Source organism: Carcharodon carcharias, chromosome 4 (assembly GCF_017639515.1).
Source record: "Carcharodon carcharias isolate sCarCar2 chromosome 4, sCarCar2.pri, whole genome shotgun sequence".
In the NCBI taxonomy this organism is placed as follows: Eukaryota; Metazoa; Chordata; class Chondrichthyes; order Lamniformes; family Lamnidae; genus Carcharodon; species Carcharodon carcharias.
The window spans coordinates 30,815,737-30,836,246 of NC_054470.1; the positions used below are offsets into that span (position 1 = coordinate 30,815,737).

The window sequence follows — 20,510 nt, forward strand, 5'->3', positions numbered from 1 at the left end:
TCATAACTTCTGCCTCCATTTTTTCATGTTTTTTGGAGTGTTTTTGCTGATTTGTTTTTCTCGTTCCTTTCCTTATTCCTTCACTTTGCATTCAAATGGCTGCTATACAGCCATTTAAACCTCTTCGGGGCACATCTTCTGTTTCTTTATCTGACTCATTTGGCTTTTATACCATGAAATCTTTTGTCATTTAATCTCTTCTGCTTTTCACCCATTCACAGACCTTCTCTTTTCTTTTTCCTCCCACTTTCACTTGCTCAAAACCTATTAAGTTTCTATCTTCCCTCCATTTTGATGAAAGATCATCGACCTGAAATGCTAACTTTGTTTCACTCCATAAATGCCGTCCGACCTAAGTATTTTCAGCAATTTCTGTTTTTACATCTTTGACAATCACAAATGTATAAGGGACACAGCTGATTCTCCTTATGCCAGGAGAGGGGATTACATGGTGTTCTCTCTGACCAGAGTGGAGCAGGCAGAGTGTGCATGTGGCTTCACCAGGACAGCAGGCTTCCCCATTATGCAGGCTGCCATCGACTACACACACTGGGCTTTGCAAGCACCAGAACTAAATGTAGAGATGTACCACAAATGCATTGGAAAACATGAAGTGTTTTTATGTATTCTAAACTCAGGAGCACCAGACTAGTGTTACTTCCAGCTGAGATTCAGTAAATGGGATGGAAGATATTTTTAATGATCACATCACAGATTGCATAATTACACTCTTCTATTTACTGGCAAGGCTTGAGACTGTGTACCAGATGGCAATGACCCCTTTTTCGTTTTCTGTACCTTATCAAGAGCCCGCTCAAAAGCTAATTAAGAGAAAAATAAAAATGTGCATGTTACATACTTGGTTTTAACATATACGTAGTTTAATTAATTTCAAACTTGCTCATTTCTAATTTACCTTTCTTGGCCTGCAGTGTCCCATAACTGCAACACTGTTTGCTCTCCATCAACAATCAAAGTTTTCATCCGAAAATCGACTCCTGCATGAAAAATAATAAGAACATGGAAGATAAGAGCCTGCTGCTCTCAGTGACATCCACAGGTACAGAGTCAGTTTTTGTTTGCATCCTGACAATACTCAGCTTCATCCAAACCTTACTGCTGTTCTCCACAGCTCACAGCTATCTCACTGCTGTCAGATTGCCTGCCTGAGATTAAGTTATAGGTGCTTCAAAATTTCTTCCAACTAGTCACCAAGATGACTAAAGCCATCGCTTTCGACTCTCATCATGAAATTCTGCTCCCTTGCCACCGCCTCCATAGCCTCCTCAGCGTTTTGCTCAGGCTGAATCAAGCCATGAAAAAAGCCTTGGCATTTTGTTCAGCCAAGAGTCATGAATTAAACTTGCATCCCACTCACCTTCAAGACTACAAATGTCCATTTCCACAACATTGAAATCATAATCCACACTTTAGGTACCTCTAGATTCAATTTCAGCTTTCTTCCATCCTATACCACTGCATAAACTCCAATGTGTCCAAAATTTAGCTGTTTGCATCCTGCCAGAATTTCACATCGGCCCTCACTGGTCATTGCTGTCTCAGCCTCTCTTCACATTTAATTTCACATCCTCATGCTCACCCTCATTTTCAAATCACTCTGTAGCCTCATTCTAATTCTATCCAACACTCTCCAGCCTTATATCCCTTCCTGCATCCTTCATTCCTCAAACTCGAGTCTTGTGCATGCTTCCTCCTTTCATTCCACCACTGATAGCAACCACAAGGGCCGCCTCAGTCCTTTGTTTTACAACTGACAATGAGATCTACAGTTATAATAATGAGGTTCCATTGCTTATTATTCTTTGTTATTGAATGTTAGTCAAGTCCTTAAGACCATGAATGTGATAGTGGCACTCAAGATAAAACATATTTTCTATAAAAATGTTGTAAACAATTTAAATGACAATGGTAGGGAAGCAACATATGCAGATGTCTAATCTGTAAACCTAAATTTAACAATGCATTCAACTATAAATTCAATATCAATTGTAGGTGTCAGTATTAAATTAGTGATCAGAGTAGCTCGTGTCTCAATTAAGGGCTTGAGCACATAAATTAGGCTGACACTTCAGTGCACTGCACACACAGTGCTGCCAAAGGGAGATATCTTTCAGATGAGACTGTTAAACTAGCAACTGTTGTCTCAGGTAGATGTAAAAGATTCATGACTCTTTTCAAAGAAGAACAGAGCAATTTTCCTCATGTCTTGGCCAATAAATATCCACCAACCAACATCACAAAAACACCTGGGCCAGATTTTGCTGTCAGTGACATAACAATGGTTTAAATTTGGCAGCAATCCATGGGGATCTCCAGGTGTGCTGCACAGCGATGTCCCCGAGCAGAGCAAACAGGTAATCACACTGAATTCCCAAAGACAGTAAATCAGATCCCTCTACTTTTAATTTAAAATTTCAAATAGCAAAATAAATACTTATGACTTAATTAAGATAGAAGCTAAAATAAAGATAAACAAACCATTAAGAAATGTGGAATTATATATGATAAAGGAGAAATGTGATATTCCAAAACTATAAAATTAGCTTTTCAGAGTCAGTGCGGGTGTTTGGCAGTAATTATGAGCTTAGTACGCTGTTGAAAACTCAATTACACTTCTTCAACAACATGCAACTTTTTCAAGGGCTTTTATAGTGAGACTAACAGCATTAGGAGTGAAAGTTCTCATCAGTTCTAAGATTCCCCACTGACTGCAGCATTTGGATGGGGTGAGGGATCGGGGCCTCAACAGTGCATCACTTTTTTTTTAATTTGTCCATGGGATGTGGACATCGCTGGCTATTGCATTTATTGCCCATCCCTAACTGCCCTTGTTCAGAGGACATTTAAGAGTCAACCACATGTGGTCACATGTAGGCCAGACCAGGTAAAGACTGCAGATTTCCTTCCCTAAAAGGGCATTAGTGAACCAGATGGGTTTTTACAACAATCGACAATGGTTTCATGGAGTCATCATCAGATTTTTAATTCCAGCTTTTTATTGAATTCAAACTTCACCATCTAACATGGTGGGATTCGAACCCGATCCCCAGAGCATTATCCTGGGTCTCTGGAATACCAGTCCAGTGACAATACCACCGCCTCCCCACCTGTAAAAACATAGGACCACAAACAAGAACTTTTGGATTGTTATCTGTGCATATGCAAACTTCCAATGGTGCTGTCAGTTTCAGCGGAAGGATGACAGCAAATGCTGAGTTTCACTGTCATTACCACCACAAAAGCTGGGCCAATATCTGGTAATTTACCTCAATGCTGTTTGTGGAATTTCACTGGGTATTATTTGACTGTTGCACTTCCTTACAATACCTCAATGGATATAAGGCATTTTGGATGTCACAAGGTCACAAAAATTTCCAAATAAACACAAATTATGAAATATATATGATGCATTAAAACTTTGAAGATAAAGAAGGCAAATCAGAGGCCCAGAAAATGCTCAGGCCTCGTGGCTGCAGCGGAAGCTTTAGGAAATATATGGTAAAGGCAAAATACTGAGGATGCTGGAAATCTGAAACAAAACAAAAAATGCTGGAAAAACTCCTGCCTTCCGAGCAAGCAAAGTTCAGTGAGATCAAAAGCACGTTCCATAGCAAAACATGGTCCTAATGGAACTGTCAGGATCATGCCCCTATGAATTTTCAGGGTCAGAGACTCATCCACCTCTACAAGAACAATGGGCATTCTGGCAGATGCTTATAAAATAGGCAGCCATGTGAAGGCTAAAGAATCTGACTGACAATGTAACCAAATTGTGAGGAAATTAAAGGAAGCAAGTTGCTTAAACTGATGACACATACCTAAAGTGGCACTGGTGTTCCCACGAAATTCATTTTTGCAGAGTCGTAGAAGAAAGCTGGATTTGCCCACGGCTGCATCCCCAGCGAGCACTATCTTGAAAGCCTTTTCTGACTGAGGGTATTTGAAGTTCCCAGTTGTGCTATTAGGCTGAAACAAGGGCAAGATTCAATCAGAGCATCACTTTGGTCATTTTAAAAGCCAATTATGAGTTCTGAGCCAAGCAAAATAATCACTTTTGACTTTAGAGTGAATCAATCAATCTGTTGGCTGATTCCCATGTTGCCCGCATCCATTTAAATAGATGAGTAGTGCAACAATCAGATCGTAAACTATAACATTTCTCCATATCCCACCTTTTTTTAAACCAAGTGTAGCGCAATATGAGTTACAATAAGCAGGCAGATCCATTAAGATGGGGCTTACAGACCTAATGGTAAAATACAAATCAGTTCCAAATGGTCATGTTGCTAACAAATTCTTGCTGGCAGGCATTAAATACAAGTATTCGTTTTAAGTATTTATTTTCCTCCCTTCTTCTGAGACCACTAGCTGGTACTGATACATGTTTTTAGCTCTATAGATTAATTTCACACAATATGTGAACCTGGATAGAATTTCCATCAGGATTTTCTTGATCTCTGGCTAAACTTCCATTTTTGTGGTTTGTTTTGGTGTTTCCACAGAACTCTTGCTAAAGTTATGGCAGGATAAGAAAAGCAAGGAGAGAGCATGAAAAGAGACTAGCAGCAAACATAAAAGGGAATCCCAAGGTCTTCGATGAACATGCAAATAACAAAAGAATGATTAAAGAGTAGGGCCGATTAAGGACAAAAAAGGGGACTTGCATGTGGAGGCTGGAAAATTAGTGGAGGTACTGAACAAGTACTTTGCATCCGTCTTTACAAAGGAAGAACTTGCTACCCAGGCCAAGGTGAGAGGGGAGGTAACTGGTACACTAGAAGAACTTACAATTGAGAGGAAGGAGGTGTTGGACAGGCGATCTTTACTTAAAATAGATAAGTTACCAGGACTGGATGAGATGCATCCAAGGGTACTGATGGAAGTGAGAGTTGAAATTGCAGAGGCACTAGTAATAATCTTCCAGTCTTCCTTTGGCACAGGGGAAGTGCCAGAGGACTGGAGAACTGCAAATGTTACACCCTTGTTCAAAAAGGGGTGCAAGGATAAAGCTGGCAACTACAGGCCAGTCAGTTTGATCTCAGTGGTAGGGAAACTATAGTACAGGATAAAATCAATAATCGCTTAGACAAGTGCAGGATAATTAATGATAGCCAGAATGTATTCATCAAGGAAAAATCATGTTTAATTAAGTTGGAGTTTTTTGGGAAGGTACCAGAGAAGGTTGATAAAGGAAACGCTGTTGATGTGCTGCATATGGATTTTCAAAAGGCATTTAATACAGTGCCAAACAGCGGACTTGTGAGCAAAACTCTAGGTCATGGAATAAAAGGGAAAGTAGGCACTTGGATATGAAATTGGCTGAGTAACAGGAAACAAACAGTAGTGATAAATGGTTGTTTTTCAGATTGGAGGAAGGTTTGTACTGGAGTTCCTCAGGGGTCAGTTTTGGGACCCTTGCTCTTCCACATATATATATGGTGAGACAGTATAAAATAAAAGGGAGAGCCTCTAAAGGAGGTGCAGGAACAAAAGGAACTCAGAGTATATGTACATAGCTCATTAAGATAGCAGGGCATGTTGAGAGAGCAGCTAATAAAGCATATAATATCTTAGACTTTATTAATAGGGGCATTGAGTACAAGAGTAAGGAGGTTATGTTTAACTTGTATAAGACACTAGTTAGGCCTCACGTGGAGTACCGGTTCTGAGTGTCATACTTGAAGAAGCATGTGAAGTCATTGGCGAGAGTATGGAGGAGATTCACAGGAATGATTTCCAGGATGAAGAACTGTAGCTATGAGGATAGATTGGAGAGGTTGGGACTGTTTTTCTTGCAGAAAAGAAGGTTGAGAGGAGACTTGATAGAGGGATTCAAGATCCTGAGAGGTATGGACAGGGCAAATAGTGAGAAACTGTTCTCACTGAAGAGAACATCAAGAACTAAAGGACACATATTCAAAATAATTGGCAAAAGGAGTAAATGACATGAGGAAAACTTTTGCAACCAGAAGGCAGCTGGATTCTGGAACAAACTTCCTGAAAGGGTGGTGGAGGCATGTTTGATCAAGGTATTTAAAAGGGAATTGAATTGCTACCTGAAAAGAGAGAATGTGCAAGTTTATGGGGATAAGGCAGGGGAGTGGGCCTCAGTGGAATGCTCTTTCAGAAAGCCAGTGCAGACTCAATGGGCCAAATGGTCTCCTTCAACAGTGTAAAAGATACTGTGATCCCACAGAAATTACTGGTTTAATTATGGAAAGAGATGGGGGTTGGGGCGAGGGAAGAAAGAGAACATTAAATATCACACCAGGGCCTGATTTCCCTTCAACCTACATTCACTTTCCAGCTGTAGTCACTGCAAACTGAACATAAAAATGTAGCTTTTTTTTCTCCTATTCCCTTGACAATTATAAACCCCACCACTGCTGTCGATATGATATCAGCTAACTCAACATTAACAACGGGTTGCTACGAGTTCTCCCTGATGTCATCAGGGAATTCAGCATCTTTTTAATCACCATTATAAATAAAGTCTAAATAAATAAATATAAATCAACACTTGCCTAAGCAACAAAAACATAAACTCACCAAGTTGGAGTATCATTTAGAAAGGAGTTACCTGTGGTGAGAATGCAGAGATACAGCGCCGTGATGAAGAGGCTCCAGAATTGCTCCGGCTCACTGCTTGGGAGGGATTCCAGTCCATAACACTGTTTGTCTTGTCCTGGCTAAAAGGCACCTTATCCTGGATTTCAAACAAGCAAATCATAAACCCACAGAACTAAAAGTAGAAGATCAGCTTCACTCAATCTAACTGTGGTTATCCAGTGCCTGCTTCGAGTCTTTGCAGTTTTGTGGCTGGCTACTGACTGTTGAATTGGGAAGACTTACAACTAAGGTTATTAATTACCCAATTGTGGAAGTAATAATTTGCATTTATTAAGCACCATTCATAACCTCAGAGCAGCCCAAAGCACTCTGCAACTAATGAGTTTTTTTTAAAAGTCACTTTTGTAATGTAGAAAATGAGGTAGCCACTATTCTTTAGGAAATGGAGATAGTTTAAGTTATATTTGTGGATGTTAGGAGTGTGTTTTAGCTTTAATGTTTAAGTCTGATTTGTATTTCTGTATGTATATGTTAAAAAAAGGTCAAGATGAGTTTTAGTTTCACTGTATTTCTCATGAGAGTTTACGACTGTAAGAGAGAGTTAAGCAAACACAGTAGAAAAAAAACTGAGCTGTTGCCTAGTAACAGGGGTCCAAAGAGGCAGGTCCTTCCCACAGACACACACAAGAAACAATGCTGATCCGGTGGCCAACAGGCTCCAGCCCGCACCTTCCCGACCATTAGGGAGCTGCTGTTTATGCTCGCCAAGCCTTAATTGGCCCGCCAGCGTGAAATCGCAGTTGGGGGCCAATCGCGGGTGGTGAGCCATTTCCCACCTGCCCCCAGGCCTAACGACCACTCCCGCCTACTGAACTCAAAATTCTAACCTTGGTTTCAGAGTGTGGTGTGTCTGACCACAGGTTGTCAATTGGTTTACATGGACTGTGTACTTACTGTGAACATTAGAGAATAAGATAGTTTTTGTAACTTATGTTATCCTTACGAATCTATAAAGATCTGTAAAAGTATAGTTGTGGGTGAAGGAGTATTGTAATATAGTTAATCTTTTCTTATTTAATAAACGTTATATGCTTTTGTTAAAAGTTCATCAGCTGACTCCTGTGACTCTGTTCAGTACCCCCTCTCCATGTATTTAAACAAACAAATAAAAGTTAGGATCTATCAAGCTGGATTCCACCCTGGGATCAGGCTCATCCAGTGGCAACCTCAGCTGGGGATCATAAGACTGTGCACACAGCAAGGTCCAACAAACAATGAGACAAATAATTAATTGTAATGAAATTAATTGGGGGAAAATTATTGGCCAGGATACGAGGAAAACGCCACTACTTTTCTTCAAATGGTGACACGGGATCTTTTACTTTCAGCAGAGGGCAGATGGATCCTCTGTTTAGCATCTTATCCTGAAAAAAGACAAAACTTTTGACAGGGCAGCACTGAAGTCTCAGCCTTGATAATGTGCCCAAGTCTTGGAGAGGGGTTTAAGTCCATAACCTTCTGACTCAGAGGTTGAGAGTGCTACTATGAGCCATGACTGACACTTGATAATCCCAGTCCAGATTTTCCAAGCTAGTAACAGTCTTCTTAAGTGTGTCAGTAATAGTGAGTGCAATACTGATGAATTGCTGCACTCTCATAGATGCAATTTTTCAGATGAAATATTAAAGAGAGGACATGTCTACCTTTTACTAATACACATATAAAATTCCATTGCAGCACTCAAAAAAAGTAAGGTGGTATTCAGTGCTCTGACCAATAGTCATCCCACAACTAACACTACCAAATGGATTATTGCATAATTTATCTCACTATTGTTTGTTTGACCTTGTTAGGTGTAGATTGGTTGCTGTATTTGATTGCAATGTATTGCCATCATTGAGTAGCACAAAGATTCATGCCTGTGATCCCTCACAGTGAGATTTGAATCTCACTTTGAGGTAGGAAATGGAAGTAAAGAATCAGAGGGGGCAATACTCTGGGGTACCACTGAGCAGATAACAGTAATGTGGTATTGGTAGAGAACCAGGAGCAGATCTCCAGCCTGTCCTTCAGGTCTAAGAAAGGATGTGGTATGGAGAGACTAAGAGGGAACAGCAAACAGAAGGTTACATTATATTGAAACTGAATAACACAGATGGCATAGAAAATTTTAACAGCATCTTGAAATTAGTGCCAAAATCAGCTTAATTGTCAGTACACTACCCTGCTACACCACAGCCAGCATCCATAGAATAAATAAGGAAGTACACAAGAACCTGGGAAATCTGTACTGTAAATTGTTCAGTTCCATAATATTTCTATTGTGCGTGTCAGTACTCATTGAAAATGACGATTAGAAACATAGAAAGAGTAAGCTATTCAGCCCCTCAAGCCTGTTCCACCATTTAATTAGATCACTGTTGATCTGTATTTCAGCTATATTTACTAAACTTTGTTTCATCTCCCTCGATACCTTTACCTAACAAAGTCCATTGATCTCAGTCTCAAAATTTTTTGGAAGAGAATTTTCCAGATTTCCGATATATTGTGTGTCAAAAAGTACTTTGATTTAACTCCTAAATGGTTTAGCTTTTATTTTAAGACTGTGTGCCCCTGGTTCTGGGTTCTTCTGCTAGATATCTACCTATTCAATCAGATTCTTCTAGCATTTTAAAGACAAATCTTCCATTCACCCTTTCAGCTTCGAACTCAAAGGAATACAAACCAAATTTATTCAGCATGTCAATTCCTCTTTCTTAACTCCAAATTGTATGTTATGTCTTCATACTTCCCAATATTGAACCCCATTAGCCACAGTTTTGCCCAATATGCAATGCAACTGTCATCTAAGAGAGTTCAGTACCATTTGTTAAATCGCCATCAGAAATGAACAGTCGGTGGATCAAGGACTTGCTATGCAACAACTTAATTTAACTGAAGGAGAAAAATGTAAATTCACAGAAGCGGAGTACCATTTAAAAATGTGTAACTGATGTTACCTGTTGTGAAAATGCAGTGTTATTATAGCCTCGTGAAGAGGCTCCAGAACTGCTCCGGCTCACTGCATGAGATGGCTTCCACTCCAGAACAGTGCTTGTACTATCTTGGCTAAAAGCTACTTCATCTCGGATTTCAGGCACCTACAAAGGAATCGCATAGAGCTAACAAAGCTAATGACAGAAGGCCAGCATCACTTAATCTCGCCGTAGTTATTAGTGGCCAAACAGTAGCTGATTCTAGACTCTGCAGCTGTGTCTGGCTGTTGACAGTTGCATTGTGAAGATTCATAATTCTGATTATTAATTACATGATCAACCTATGCATTTAATTTAACTCAAGAGATCTCAGCCTAGAGACAATAAAGGATCAGTGCTCTTTCAGATGGAATAATCCTCCAATTGCTCTTCCTTCTGCCCCAGTCAAGTTCTGCTCTGATTGGGGGACACTGTGCCCAAAACCAAACTCAATCACTGCACAAATACAGCAGCATACTCTGTTATTGTATCAACCAAACACTGGTATTTGGTAACCAGTTAAGGCTAACATCTAAGAACCTTAAAATTGGTCATTTACATGGTTAATTGTTTTAGACCCAATAAAAAATACATATGAACATATGAACTAGGAGCCCGAGTTCATTTCTAATCCATTTTCCTACAGAAGAAATCATGCATTTTTGTGTAGATCAATAAATGCAGTTCACAATGTACTAAATTTTCCATTAAAATTTCATATGACTCATATGAACACTTACATCTGTGTCAGAAGCATCTCCTCCAAAGGCCTCTTGCGCACAATGTTCCCTTTCAAAATTCCTTTGATGTTTGAATTCACCTTCAGAATCATATTCATTTGAATCTCTCATTGTGGACATGCCACTGTCAAAGCAGCTTTCAGTTAAGCTTTCAACTTCACAGCTGGTCTTGCGCATGGGGTCACACAGAGCCAGTGACTCCATGTCTTCATCTAGGTAAGAGGACCTGGGTGACCTATTGAGAACAATAATCAAAATCAATTCCAGCAGTTTATCTGCATTTTGAAATTTAGAGTCAAAGGATTGAGAGCTTATAAAGGAAACCTAATAGAACCCTCTTTAACATGAAGGAATCACTGGAAAATTTATCCTCATAAAATTTTGGACCAGGACATGTTTTTTTAGCAACTTGTAATAGTGTAGGTCTCAAAGTGCTAAACTAAGTACATAACAGGATAGCATTCTGCAGACTTGGCTCTAAAATGGCCAACTGGCAAATGTTTCTATGATGGCCGATGCAGCATGATAAGGAATCAGATAAATGTTTATTTTAAAGCAACATGTAAAACATAGATATATTAAGTGCATTTTAATACTTAGTCAGGGTGCAGACATAGGGCAGAATATCGAGCTCACCGGGCGGGTGCACGCCCAACCTGAACAAGCAATGACGTCGGACGAGTGTCCCAAATTCATCGCGCACTTCCGGTCGGCGGCGCACACGGGAGTCAGCAGCATGCCCACCGACAATTAACAGGCTTATTAAGGCCATTAGTGATCTAATTAAATGAAATTTTTTGCTGCCCGTCCAACCTTATGTTTGACAGAAAAGCGAAAAGGCCAAGTGGCCTTTGATTTTTTTGCGAAACCTCATCCACGGGCAGGATGAGTTTTCGATCAGTCATTTTTTAAAAATTTAAAATTTTCAAACAAATTTCTAACATGTCCCTGCTAATGTGACAGAGTCACACGAGGGGACATATTATTAACATTTTTAAAATCTTCCTTTTTTATTTTCAAAAATTTTCATCTCCCTGATGCAGCTCTCAGGGTCTCAGGATGCCTTTCCTGTGCACATGCGCAAACTTCTGTGCTCCCCCCCCCCGACCCCAACAGGCAGTGCTGCAGTGCGTGTTTAACATTGGGCAGGCCTTAATTGGCCCGACAGCGTGCAATCGCATTCAGACCCCAATCACGGGCCGCAGTCGCTTTTGCGGCTGCTCCCGGGCCCATCCACAGCGCCTGTCCGACTAGGGCAAAATTCTGCCCGTAGGACCAGTAATGCTGTTAATTATAATACATAGCTACTTTATATAATTCTAGAGACTTACGCCTTTAACAATTAAGAATCGATTGGAGTTTTTGTCAATGAATGACAAATAACTACAAGTGTCGGTATTTCCTGGGCTCGATATGAATTCTTGTACCTCCCCAATTATAAGCATGTCTCTCTCTTTGCTGTTCACAATATGATTCTTTGATGTCAATGTACTTGTTTCCTAACTAGATTTTTGGCACTGGTTCTGTCTCCTGGGATGGTTACCTTCTTTTTTAAGTTTGGCCTGGATCAAAATGGACCTCCAACCCCCATTCTGAACTCACCATAGTACAGACGAATTACGGTAAGCAAGCAGCAAAAAAAAAAAAGGTGCCAATCAATATTTAACACAATGAGGTTGGAGCAAAAAGAAAAAACTGCAAACGATGGAAGCTGAGAAAAGACAGTTTAACATTTCAGGCATATTTTGCTTAAATGGTCAGACCAATCAGTACAGAACCTAAGCCAGTCTTGTGTTTTACATTATATTTACAGTAACTTTTATCTCCCAAGGTATCTAATAATCATACTTCTCTGTAAATGCATTCCTTAGAACAAAGGAGAATAATGTGTCATGGTAGATTGAGGCTCTGACACATTATACCAGAGAATCGATAAGTGTGGTTTCAAAAAAGGGATTACTAATTTCAATCACGTATTTATAAAGGAGAAACAGAGTTCACTGACGTTTCACTATGAAAATACAGGAGGTAAAGTCATAGCTACAGTCACAGAGTAAAGAAAGACTGCATTGTATAAAGCAACTTTTACAACCTCAGGATGTCCTAAAGTGTTTGACAGACATTTTTTTTTGAAGTCTAGTCACCTTTTCTAGAAAGGAAATAGAGAGAAAAATATTGTAATATGGTTTTGGGTGACATGCCTGCCACAGTTGAATAACTGGAAGAATGTGGAAACTGCAAGAAGTAGGTGTGAGGCTGGCAGCATTGTTCAGTGTGAAAGGGTGAGGTGCAGCATCTCAATATTAGGCATGAGTCCTGATTATTGATGGGACTGTTGTGAAATGCGCAAGATGAGACTGGTGGTGCAGTGAATAGGAGATAGCATTTGAAGATCTACTCACTGACCTTGACCACCATTGTGAGGACATTAACATTTTTCTGGCACTGCAGCCAGGGCCTCAGAGCTGGACCCTAGGAATTGACCTTCATGGCCACCTGCTCCCATTCCTTAGAATGGGAGACCTTGCCCCCACCCTGTGGAAACATCATCTCTCTCCTCCTTTTCAGGTATATATCTAAGTTGCTTTTGATAATTACTATTGAATCTGTTTCCAACACCTTCTGAGGCAGTGTGTTCCAGAACATAACTCACATGTAAGAATTATTCCCATTTCTTCCCAATTATCTTAAATCTGTAACATTAAGTGACAATACATTAAACTCATTAGAGAGTTGTCTTTCTGAAAATGAACGAGTACAGAGCACTTAAATGATAAACTACTGATGACTGAATTGTTTACACTTCGTTATTTCACGAGACATAATAAGACCAGTATTTTTCTCTGCTCTCCATTTCAGAACATCCATTCATTGCTTTCACCCAGCACAGAACATCTGGTTCCTAAACAGAAATTGTTCCGATTCTCTGAAGATGTGCAAAACTACTCACCTGTCATATGATAAAATCTGAGGAGACTGGTACCCACAGAGTTTTGGGCTGCTTCTGAACATGGCATTTCCTGGTGAAGAATTTGCTGCGTGCTGTAATATTGCAGAGAATCCTGATTATTTGTACATAATAGAATTTGCATGTGAAAGCCATGTGTTCCTTCCTCAGAAAGCTGTTAATTGGAGGACTGAGATAGTAGTGGTTTATTACACTGCCCCTTTACTTCATGGTCTTCAGATCAAACATATCCCTTTCTGATGGTTGTAAAGACTTAAGTGCACTTTTGCTGTCTCAAATCCACTCAAAATTAGTACAAGCTCTCTGTACAAAGTGGCAGAGTACCACAATACCATTGGCACCCAAATTGGCAGTTTAATTAAAAATTGTCAAACCGTTGGCTGGTGCACAAAACAAAGTTTCACGTACACGGAGCAGACGTGACTCTGCTGAATTAATAAAACATTAATTTATATAGTATCTTTGATCACTCCAGGTTGCCCTAAAATGCCTTGCACCCAATGGAGTACATTTGAAGGGTAGTCACTGTTGTTTACAGCGGGGTGATAAAAACAACAAAATGAAATAAATGACAGCTAATGTATTTTTGATGGGCAGACTTTTGCCCTTGGCATGAGAGATTGGCAGGGGGGCGATCGGGAAGCCGAATGCTGCCTGCATTCAGCATCGCACCATGATGTCAGGCTTGAGGGCCATGTAAGGCCCACCCAGCGTGATGAGGGAGCGACAGCACTGAGCGCTGCATGTGCAGGCAGGGGGGGGGGGGAGGGTGAGCAGGCCTAGCATGAACTTCACGCATGCGCACAAAAGAGCGCCGAATAATCTCCCTGAGGCACGGAGCAGGGACATGTTTTTAATTAAAAATTAAAGTTTTACTTCATTTGTATTTGATTTTGGAAACCTCATCCTGCCTGTGAATGAGATTTCCAAAGAAAATGCAAAGGCCACTTGGCCTTTTTGCCTGCCTGTCAACTGTTAGGTTGACCGGGGAGTGAAAAATTAAGGACAATTGATAACTTAATGGAAAAACTCAGCAGGTCTGGCAGCATCGGCAGAAAAGAAAAGAGTTGACGTTTCGAGTCCTCATGACCCTTCCACAGAACTTGAGTTCGAGTTCAAGAAAGAGTTGAAATATAAGCTGGTTTAAGGTGTGTGGGGGGGGTGGGGGGGGGGGGGCGGAGAGAGAGAGAGAGAGAGATTTGGAGGGGGGTGTGGTTGTAGGGACAAACAAGCAGTGATAGAAGCAGATCATCAAAAGATGTCAACAACAATAGAACAAAAGAACACATAGGTGTTAAAGTTGGTGATATTATCTAAACGAATGTGCTAATTAAGAATGGATGGTAGGGCACTCAAGGTATAGCTCTAGTGGGGGTGGGGAGAGCATAAAAGATTTTAAGATATTTAAAAATAATGGGAATAGGTGGGAAAAGAAAAATCTATATAATTTATTGGAAAAAAAAAGGAAGGGGGAAACAGAAAAGGGGTGGGGATGCAGGAGGGAGCTCACGACCTAAAGTTGTTGAATTCAATATTCAGTCCGGAAGGCTGTAAAGTGCCTAGTCAGAAGATGAGGTGTTGTTCCTCCAGTTTGCGTTGGGCTTCACTGGAACAATGCAGCAAGCCAAGGACAGACGTGGGCAAGAGAGCAGGGTGGAGTGTTAAAATGGCAAGCGACAGGGAGGTTTGGGTCATTCTTGCGGACAGACCGCAGGTGTTCTGCAAAGCGGTCGCCCAGTTTACGTTTGGTCTCTCCAATATAGAGAGAGACCACTTTGGGAGTAACGAATGCAGCAGACTAAGTTGGGGGAAATGCAAGTGAAATGCTGCTTCACTTGAAAGGAGTGTTTGGGCCCTTGGACGGTGAGGAGAGAGGAAGTGAAGGGGCAGGTGTTGCATCTTTTGCGTGGGCATGGGGTGGTGCCATAGGAGGGGGTTGAGGAGTAGGGGGTGATGGAGGAGTGGACCAGGGTGTCCCGGAGGGAGCGATCCCTACCGAATGCCGATAGGGGGGGGTGAAGGGAAGATGTGTTTGGTGGTGGCATCATGCTGGAGTTGGCGGAAATGGCGGAGGATGATCCTTTGAATGCGGAGGCTGGTGGGGTGATAAGTGAGGACAAGGGGGACCCTATCATGTTTCTGGGAGGGAGGAGAAGGCGTGAGGGCTGATGCGCGGGAGATGGGCTGGACACGGTTGAGGGCCCTGTCAACGACCTTGGGTGGAAAACCTCGGTTAAAGGAAGAAGGAGGACATGTCAGAGGAACTGTTTTTGAAGGTGGCATCATCGGAACAGATGCGACGGAGGTGAAGGAACTGAGAGATGGGATGGAGTCCTTAAAGGAAGCGGGGTGTGAGGAGCTGTAGTCGAGGTAGCTGTGGGAGTGGGTGGGTTTGTAATGGATATTGGTGGACAGTCTATCACCAGAGATTGAGACAGAGAGGTCAAGGAAGGGAAGGGAAGTGTCAGAGATGAACCACGTGAAAATGATGGAGGGGTGGAGATTGGAAGCAAAATTAATAAATTTTTCCAAGTCCCGACGAGAGCATGAAGCGGCACCGAAGTAATCATCGATGTACCGGAGAAAGATTTGTGGAAGGGGGCCGGAGTAGGACTGGAACAAGGAATGTTCCACATACCCCATAAAGAGACAGGCATAGCTGGGGCCCATGCAGGTACCCATAGCCACACCTTTTATTTGGAGGAAGTGAGAGGAGTTGAAGGAGAAATTGTTCAGCGTGAGAACAAGTTCAGCCAGACGGAGGAGAGTAGTGGTGGATGGGGATTGTTCGGGCCTCTGTTCGAGCAAGAAGCTAACGGCCCTCAGATCATCCTGGTGGGGGATGAAGGTGTACAGGGATTGGACGTCCATGGTGAAGAGGAAGCGGTTGGGGCCAGGGAACTGGAAATTGTTGATATGACGTAAGGTGTCAGAGGAATCACGGATGTAGGTGGGAAGGGACTGGACAAGGGGAGAGAGAAGGGAGTCAAGATAACGAGAAATGAGTTCTGTGGGGCAGGAGCAAGCTGAGATGATCGGTCTACCGGGGCAGTTCTGTTTGTGGACTTTGGGTAGGAGATAGAAGCGGGCCGTCCGAGGTTGGGTGACTATCAGGTTGGAAGCTGTGGGACGAAGATCCCCAGAGGAGATGAGGTCAGTGACAGTCCTGGAAACAATGGCTTGATGTTCAGCGGTGGGGTCATGGTCCAGGGAGAGGTAGGAGGAAGTGTCTGCAAGTTGACACTCAGCTTCCGCGAGGTAGAGGTCTTGGACTCGAATTCAAGTTCTGTCGAAGGGTCATGAGGACTCGAAACGTCAACTCTTTTCTTCTCCGCCGATGCTGCCAGACCTGCTGAGTTTTTCCAGGTAATTCTGTTTTTGTTTTGGATTTCCAGCATCCGCAGTTTTTTTGTTTTTATTTTGATAACTTAATGGCCTTAACAGGCCTTTTAATTGTTGGCGGGCACACTGCCAGCGCCGGTGGTGTGCCCGCCGACCGCCCTATCATGAGAGCGTGCATTGACGTCGGCACACTCGGCCGACATCAATGTGCTTCATATCACGCTAGGCCGGGGTCGGGCGCTAAAGATTCTGCCCAGTGGTATTGGCTGAGAGTTAAATAGTGGCCAGGACACCAACAGAACCCTCTTGCTCTTCATAGAATAGTGCCATGGGATCTTTCAACACCCCGAGCAGGCAGACAGAGATTCAACTTAATGTCTCATCTGAAATGCATCTCTCTCAGAGCTGCACTCAAGTCTAGAAGTAGGGGTTGGAAGTGAAATTTGTCACCTCAAAACAGGCTGCCCAACTCTCTCAAATACGAGAGGTATAAGTCGACACTAACCAAGCTAGATTATGGGGTGTAAAAGCAGGCTTACACTCAAAATAAGTATACAGCTTTTCAGTTAATAAATAAAACAGATTCAGTTAATAAGTAAGGGAATGTGCTTCACGTTATAAACATAAAACAAGTCAATAGCACATTTCAGTTGTACACTGACCAAAGATTTGTTATGTTTGCTGAAACTGGTTTCAAGGGCAGATCGCAAGCCATCGTTGCTATCATGAAGCTTTCTGTTAGCTGACCTGTAAAAGGGGGAGAATATTATCCATGGGTTACAAAAAAAGTAGATTCCTTTATGAAAGATGTAACATTATGTACCAAAACAGCTAGAGAAACTCAAATTCTTTATCAAAATACTTAGGAGAGACTGGATTCAAAATTCATATAGACCTGGATTTTATGGTCAGTGGCAAAGTGACAGCACTTGCTGCTCACCTCAAAAAAATCTCTCCATGCTGTGCATTTCACCTTCCCTGACCTTAATTTGAATCTGGACCTAAGTCATGGGGATCTCCAGGTGTTCAGCAACAGTAATGTTATAAAGAGGGTAAACAGACAATTACATTGAAGTATTCGCCAGATAGCAAAACAAGAGGTAAAATGCACCAAGCTTTTAATTTTTAATTAAAAAGTTTTACAGAGGCCAAAACAGATGATTGGGACAAAAAGATGGGATTAAGGTAGAAGCTGAAATATCATACAGAGCCTTTGAAAAATACATAAATGTGAATTTTTCGTAATGGAGACACCTGATATTCCACAAATATAAAATTAGTTTTCCAGGGACAGTAAGGTTGTTGAGCAGTAATTATAAACTTAGTATGCTTTTAAAAACCAGTTACATAACATTCAACACGTTTAACTTTTTAAAGAGTTGTTATAGTGCAAAAAGGGCAGGTTTTCATAAGTTTAGTGATTTCCACTTGATTGCAATCTGGGGGAACCTCAACATCGCATTCTATAGGAAAGCATGTAATCATTGACAGCAACTTCTGGATCCCTGCATCAAACTCCACATGTGTAGACTCCAGAAATTGCTGCCAGTTTCAGTGAAGTAATGAGGGTGAATGATGACAGCTTCACCACTATTACCATCTCAAAATCCAAGTGATAATATTTTACAACAGATAATATGAAATATACATGTATTAAACGTGGCTGGAGAAATGAACTCATATCAAAACAAACTAACTATCTGAATGGCAATCTGGCCCAGTTGCTGCCACAATTTGCTCATTTCAATGATTTATAATATTTTCCAGTACGGTTTTGACATGCACAAGATAATTTAATTCACTTCTTTGCAGAAGAAAGATGGTACATAATAAAGAGTTCAGCAGCAGTGAAAGGGCTGCAGATTTTTTTTTTGAGGTTATATGAAGCAACAGAAAGGATTAAGGAGCTGCCCCTTAGCAAAAAAGGCTTCAAGTGATATTGGATGCTAACAAAAGTGGCATTTTTTGGGGTGGAGGGAAATCGTCCATAGAGTGAATGGAATTTAAGTATGGTAGGAGGTAAATGCAGGCTCCTCAGTGCATTAGGAGCAGACAAGCAACATTATCACCAGGCCCAGGAAGAGTGGTAGTGTGCCTGTGCCTGATGGAAATGAGGTGGCTAAGATGCAAAACTCATCAACTCACCTCATTTTTCTGATAGAAGCATGGCCCCAAGTGGCTCCTGCGCAACCCCAGGCTCTATTTTCCATGAGGGCCTGGTAGCTTTGAGAACACACCATGTGTTTCGAGCAATTTTCCATTTTTAAATGCACAATCCCTATCGAAAGGGAATTACAGCAGTGCACAGCAGGCTATTGGATAATCATTTATTGCACCAATGGACAAGGAGGATAGGGGAGAGGGCTCATTCTTTAGCGACATTGCCCTGGGTGTACTTTGTAGGGATGTCAAGGCCAGCAAGGAGACCATTATACTGGCAGTGGGCAGAAAGCGCTCGAGAGTAATGCCTGGATTTTCAAACCTGAAGTGTGCACAGAGTTGGAAAATCTCCCGGCTTGCCCTAGCTGCCTTGGATAAAAGTGCCCTAAATAGCAGGATCTTCATTCCGGAGTGGCAGGTGCAGGACGGAGTCAGGTCCGCCACCCCCTGATGCAGATCGAAGGTGGCCAGAGGCTGCCAGGTGCCGAGATGGGATGGTTAAAAAGCCCACCTTGGTTCTCTGGGACTTTGTTCCAGTTGCTTTGATAAATATGAGGCTCTCTAGGCCTCACCCCTCACATCCCACACCGCCCACCCAGTCCCCATACCCATAGATGCCAACTCAGACGCTCTACCCACCCCCCAGGGTCCCTTATAGCCCCTGTGCAAACTTAGTGCCAAACCTTGCCCTCACCCACGCCGATAGCCCCTTTGCCAATTTAGTATAAACTCATGACACCCCACAACCACCCCTGGCCCTCACACCTTCCATGCCAACTCACCCAGTATCCACCAAAGGCAGACCTTAGGACTCATGCTAAGATGAAATAAAAGGCAGAACTTTTCGCTTGGCATGCGGGTGCACGCCCGACAGGCTCGAGCGTGAAATAATGCAAGAAGACATTGGCCGAGCGTCCCGACATCATCACGCACTCACACGATATTTCGGTTAGCGGGCACGCACAGGAGTCGGCAGTGTGCCCGCTGACAATTAAGAGGCCTACTAAGGTCATTAACGTATTAATCAACCGTGATTTTTCACTGCCCATCCAACGTTACGGTTAGCGGTTAGCAAATCAGCCAGTGCTACAGAATCAGTGGGACTCAGCACTTACTGGGTCATCCAGGATGATGTTAAGTAGCTGTGCACCTTCTGGGCCAATTTCTCAGCCCGAAAAGTGCTATGAAATGGAAACTGCAAATGGAGTGACCATGGGCCTTCTGCTTTCCACCCCACTGCCTACCTTCTCTCACTCCTACCCCTTTCTTTATATTTTTGTACCTTCTGACAGTCAAGAACCACCAGCTGCTCAGCTCCTGCAGTCTCAGGCACAGGACGAGAGGAGGAAGAGAGCTCTCAGGAGAAGCATTGTCACTTGACTGAACACTCGGAGCCACCAGCTCAGATACTGGTCCTGCACAGATGTTAGAGGTTAGTTTAAAGTCAGGATCTGTAAGTGGTGAGTCACGGGGCACAAGTAGGCTGCAACCTGGTTGAAGGGAAAGACAGCATATATGCGAACTCCCCAGAGGCAAGGTTGCACACCAGTTCTGCTATAGTGGACTCAGATGGTACAGACTATAGGATGAACATCCACACTGACATGCTTTGTGCACTGGCTAGGGACATGGAGGCTGTATCATGGCAGAAGGCATCAGGCAAAGCTTGGAGTCCACTGGTTCCACCAAGGAAGT

The 20,510-nt window shown here is 42.2% G+C and overlaps 1 protein-coding gene across 1 annotated transcript in view; it reads right to left on the reverse strand.

The window, feature by feature from the left end:
• The window catches only part of rasef (RAS and EF-hand domain containing), a 75,011-nt gene that overhangs the window by 24,472 nt on the left and 30,029 nt on the right, over positions 1–20,510 (reverse strand). Inside the window, exons 8-14 of the mRNA XM_041186524.1 lie at positions 17,318–17,402; positions 13,296–13,387; positions 10,346–10,580; positions 9,591–9,731; positions 6,602–6,727; positions 3,840–3,987; positions 917–998 (exon numbers count right to left, since the gene is read on the reverse strand). Coding sequence (XP_041042458.1) covers positions 917–998; positions 3,840–3,987; positions 6,602–6,727; positions 9,591–9,731; positions 10,346–10,580; positions 13,296–13,387; positions 17,318–17,402 — 909 coding nt within the window. The remainder of the gene's footprint in view (positions 1–916; positions 999–3,839; positions 3,988–6,601; positions 6,728–9,590; positions 9,732–10,345; positions 10,581–13,295; positions 13,388–17,317; positions 17,403–20,510) is intronic.